Raw genomic sequence first — 4,470 nt, forward strand, 5'->3', positions numbered from 1 at the left:
GACATTTTTAAACCCCTCCAATTGATGTGAAATAAACCTTGGCCTCCTTTCGAGATGTTATCTTTTTTCAATTTTATTATTGACATTGCGAACTTTTAAATAACCTTTAATTACTACCATGATACACGTGTAGATTGAATTAAAATAAAAATTGATATTAAAGTATTTGTCGATTACATTCGATCCTTGTTGTTAAAAATTGTATTATAATTAACAATCAATTTTAACGAACAATTCTGAAAATTGAATGACGTATTCTGGTAGCGGTGGAAGATAAAAACGAGTCTCGAGCTTAAATGGCACACGTAAACGGAAATCGCAAGCTAAATTCGATGCGTCTCTGAGAATATCAAGTAATAACGATCGTCGCAGTACCCTATTATTAAATGACAGCACGTCGGTCGGCGTTATTTTTAATGAAATAAACGACGAACAAGAGACGTTGTAGTACAACGTTGTGGGATAAAAATATCGGCGATCGATCTTTTTCGATATAGAAACAAAGGGTGCAATTGCTTATTCATCCTTGACAATGTAAAAATATTCCGAGACGCGGTGTCGATGATATAATGTGTTGGTTCCGTCATCAAAGTAATGGAATTGAAATAATAATTTTATTAGGATTATTAATAAAACGAATTTTAAATACGAGTCATTAAAACTTCTCTCTCATCATTTCTACGTATACATAAATGCAATTATCTATATTTATGGAAATGTAATGTCAGTCTAATTTCGTGATATCAGTTAATTTCAACGGGACACTGTTTCTGGGGCAGAAATGGGAAACAAATTTACTAGCATTAAATTGTTCCGGTCTGAAACTTATGATCTCATAGGTGTTCTCGTGCGTTATGGTACAGTTGTTGAGAATTTATACGCGCCGGTTAACAGGCCGAGAATTATCCGAGTAAAAGTATTATGTATTTAAATGTGGAGAGTAAGTATAGTGCTTTATATTCGCACGTGCATGTTCAACGGCCTTCCCCGTACAGGGTGGCTTAAAAGAAACGGTGAAGGAACCATAGAATGAAAGTACAATCATTGTACAATTCAATGTTGGTTAAATGCTTATTTTAGATGTTTCGTTTAATGTATTGTTTTCTTTATTGTTACAGAATGGCGGGGAGATTTTCTGGATACGTTGTAGCATTGGTGGTGCTATTATTCGTCACAACCGAAGGCCTTCGTAGTACCCAGGTCAGCAAAATTAATAGTATCAATAGTAACTTAAAATCCAAAGGATGTCTGGCAAAAGTAGCAGAGCATAAAAGATCAGAATAGGTAGAGTAGTCAATCTACGTCATAGCTCTCATTATTCGCTGTTTTCCAGCAGCGATTTTTTCCCTTCAAAACGCGATCCAAGTGTACGATTCTGTGTCAAGGATACCTACTGTGTTGCGTTTAGTGCGGTGGCGGCGTTAATTCTTTTTTCTTTCCTTTTTCGCGAAGGCTACCACGCCGGTGGAACGGTTTAATTCTTATAATTTGTACAGGCCCCATGATCGAAGCTGCCTGTGATTAATTAACAATCGAGGAAGTGAGTTATTTGAGCGGATAGCTTATGACAATCGAGCATCTATTAACTGTAAGAAGGAAATTCCTGCTGATTTTATCCTCGCTTCCTGTCCCTAAGTCGTCTCTTCTATTTACTCGATCCCATTTATAAATTACGAACTTCCACAGAAAAGGAATTTGCAAATACTATTTTTACTATAATTATTTTGAGGGGATATCTTCCCAAAGAGGTACTTGATGATCCAAAAATCTTGTCACATAAGGATAAAAAGTGTAGTCGTCCATAACGTAAGTCCATATTTTGCACTATTTTTACCTGGTCGTCGGAAAGGGTCACAGGAGAAAACGTCAACATTTTACCGACGAATATTAGAAAAGTCACGTGACTACCCTAGCCCCTTAAGAACAGAATTATATAAGTCTTTCTCCATACATTGCAAAGGAAGAATCAACCTGATGTCCTGGACGTATAGTTTATATTCTCAATGAATAGAACCACTAATTGGAAACTTGCAGTTTATATATATATAAGAAAGAAACATGTCGTAATTTAAAAGTCGAAAGACAAACAGCTTAGCTAAAAAGCAATTGATTGCACTTTATAAGAACCGATGATGTTCAATCATTTTAATTGAAGCGCATGAAGGCGAAGAAGATCTCCGACGTTCTCCAATTCCCTCGACCGCAAAGGTTATCGAAACTTGTTTCCTGTCTAAAAAAGTGATGTTCGCCGCGTATTCTTTCATCGTTCAGTGGAGTCATAACGTCTGACACCTGGCCACGTGTCTGCCTCCAGTTAGAAAGTTTTAATCGTAAATAGAAGTAAACGGAATCGAGCGTTGCGCCAAATGCATCTTACCGTTCATTCAAATAGGAAAGTTTGTACATTCACTTATTGTAGTACAATCGTTAAAATATTTACAATAAAACAAAACATGTTTCAGATTAAAATTGTCGAAAATCTCAAAAATGACAAAAAATAAGATATTTTATGTATATCAAGTATATGAGAGAATCGACATATTTTACTTTCTGTTATACAGGGTGTCTCTAGATTAAACGATCAAACTGTATTTGCAGACGCTTTATTATCATACTTGATTACATTGATAAGAAGTTGACGTTTCTCTTTCAAAGTGACGTTCTCAGTTTCAAGCTTCGTATTTTAGAAAAACTGAATTTACGGCTCTCTGAATTTCATCTTTATTTTGATTTAGTTCAATGAATGCACTATTAATCCTTTCTATTAGTTCGTTCACTCAACATGACAGTACAGAAGTTTCCATAATTCGATCTTTGCGGCATTGCGTTCGACTATTTCAAATAATAAACACGGCTAGGAGCAAGTTTCATAAATACCATTGCCTTATTATTACATTCTGATATACCAGCACCGAAGTTGCTATTTTTATTACAACGTTTTTATAAAGCAGTTGCAAACATATGTTTATATAACATTTTCTCCTTATTTCTACTTCACTACTGGTGCAGTTTGGTCGTTTAATCTGGGGTCACTGTATAAAATTCAATGTAATGTGATATTCTTTCGTTATACAATTTCGTATTGAATTCTTAATATAAGCGAAGTTCACTTGAAAATCTGTCAAGGGATAACGTTACGAGCTAGTGTATCGCGAGGCGTTGAAGTGGCTCGATGCCAGATAACCGACAGATATGCAATGGTTAGAGACAGGAGGAAAAGAAAGGAAGGAAAGAGTACCGCAGGTTCGCGGACCACGCCTAGTCGTGCGCCAGTTCTATCCGTACGAATAATGATAATGCAACGGGTGCTCGTTAATTTTCACGCTTTTCCTGACGCTGATATTCGCGTGACGAATAGATCCGACGTTCGCACGCGTTCAAGTCTGACAACTCCGTTGCCGTGGCAGAGCGAGAGCACAATTCAACCGGACACGATTATGCGTGTCATTGAACGTTACAACGATATGTTCTAAATATAAAAACAGTTGTCTAGACTTATTTTAAAGTTCGTAATTGTACATTTTTCGGTATTAAAATTGTATGATCGGTTTTTCATCTACTAGAAAATGTTTTAGACTTGTCCAGGTAAATAGATTTGATTTTATCCACCCGTTATATAGAGGTGACTGTTTATTAAACTTTATACGCCGCGCGCTTTATGGGATTATCTCTTCTTCGCTATTAGATACGTTAGGTTCGTGAAAACAAGTAGCAGACAGGCTTACAGTAATCAAGTTCTCAGCTATAATTTAATCTAGACGCGATTAATTAGTGGATACATAATTGTCACAATTTTTATACTGGTAAATACAACAGTTTCTATTATTATTTCACGAGGACTTGAATGCTAAAAAAAATTCATAAATTTTAATGACATTAATTTTTTTACTGAGTTATTGTACAATAGAAATTGATAAACTTTTTGTATTCCATATTGTGAAAGTTTTATGTAGCGTTTTTTGACTCTATAATTAGCCTATAATATGTCAAGACAGAAATGCGATCGACTAAAAGTGAATGGCCAACTTTCATGTTGGTAAAAAGCACTCGTGTCTTTCTGCAGGCAAATACCACACGATTAACAGTGAAATGTAGGCTAGTGTGACTTGCCTGATGTGAAGATTGTTTTCATTTACGTTTGATTAATGAACGTGATAAATGGTACTCGTCCCTCCATCTGAATCTATCTATGTACTCTCGCACGAAAGTAAACATATTAAGGATGTATTGGCTATATAGTCAATTCCAAAAGTTTATGCACTTTAGAAACGCATTTTTTAAAAAGAAATCAGACGTCGGAAGAACATTGCTAATAATAACCAACAAAAAAAAATTTTCGATTTTTCCGAGATTTTTCCAAGGGGTACCCCTTCAATTTCTTCCAAATTTTCGTTTTTTGCCAATAACTCCCAAACCGTTCGAGATACGGGAAAATTGCATCAGATCTTTTTTGTAGAGGACGACGAGAAC

At 35.6% G+C, this 4,470-nt stretch overlaps 1 protein-coding gene across 7 annotated transcripts in view; it reads left to right on the forward strand.

Moving 5' to 3' along the window:
- Positions 1–4,470, forward strand: part of LOC108628897 (serine-rich adhesin for platelets) — a 50,080-nt gene that overhangs the window by 1,942 nt on the left and 43,668 nt on the right. For all 7 annotated transcript variants that reach the window (XM_026816808.1, XM_026816813.1, XM_026816811.1 and 4 more), the window contains exon 2: positions 1,119–1,200. In XM_026816808.1, the coding sequence (XP_026672609.1) occupies positions 1,120–1,200 (81 nt within the window). In that variant the 5' untranslated portion in view covers position 1,119. The remainder of the gene's footprint in view (positions 1–1,118; positions 1,201–4,470) is intronic.

Source organism: Ceratina calcarata, unplaced genomic scaffold, assembly GCF_001652005.2.
Source record: "Ceratina calcarata isolate Rehan_Ccalc_2016 unplaced genomic scaffold, ASM165200v1 scaffold547.2, whole genome shotgun sequence".
Lineage (NCBI taxonomy): Eukaryota > Metazoa > Arthropoda > Insecta > Hymenoptera > Apidae > Ceratina > Ceratina calcarata.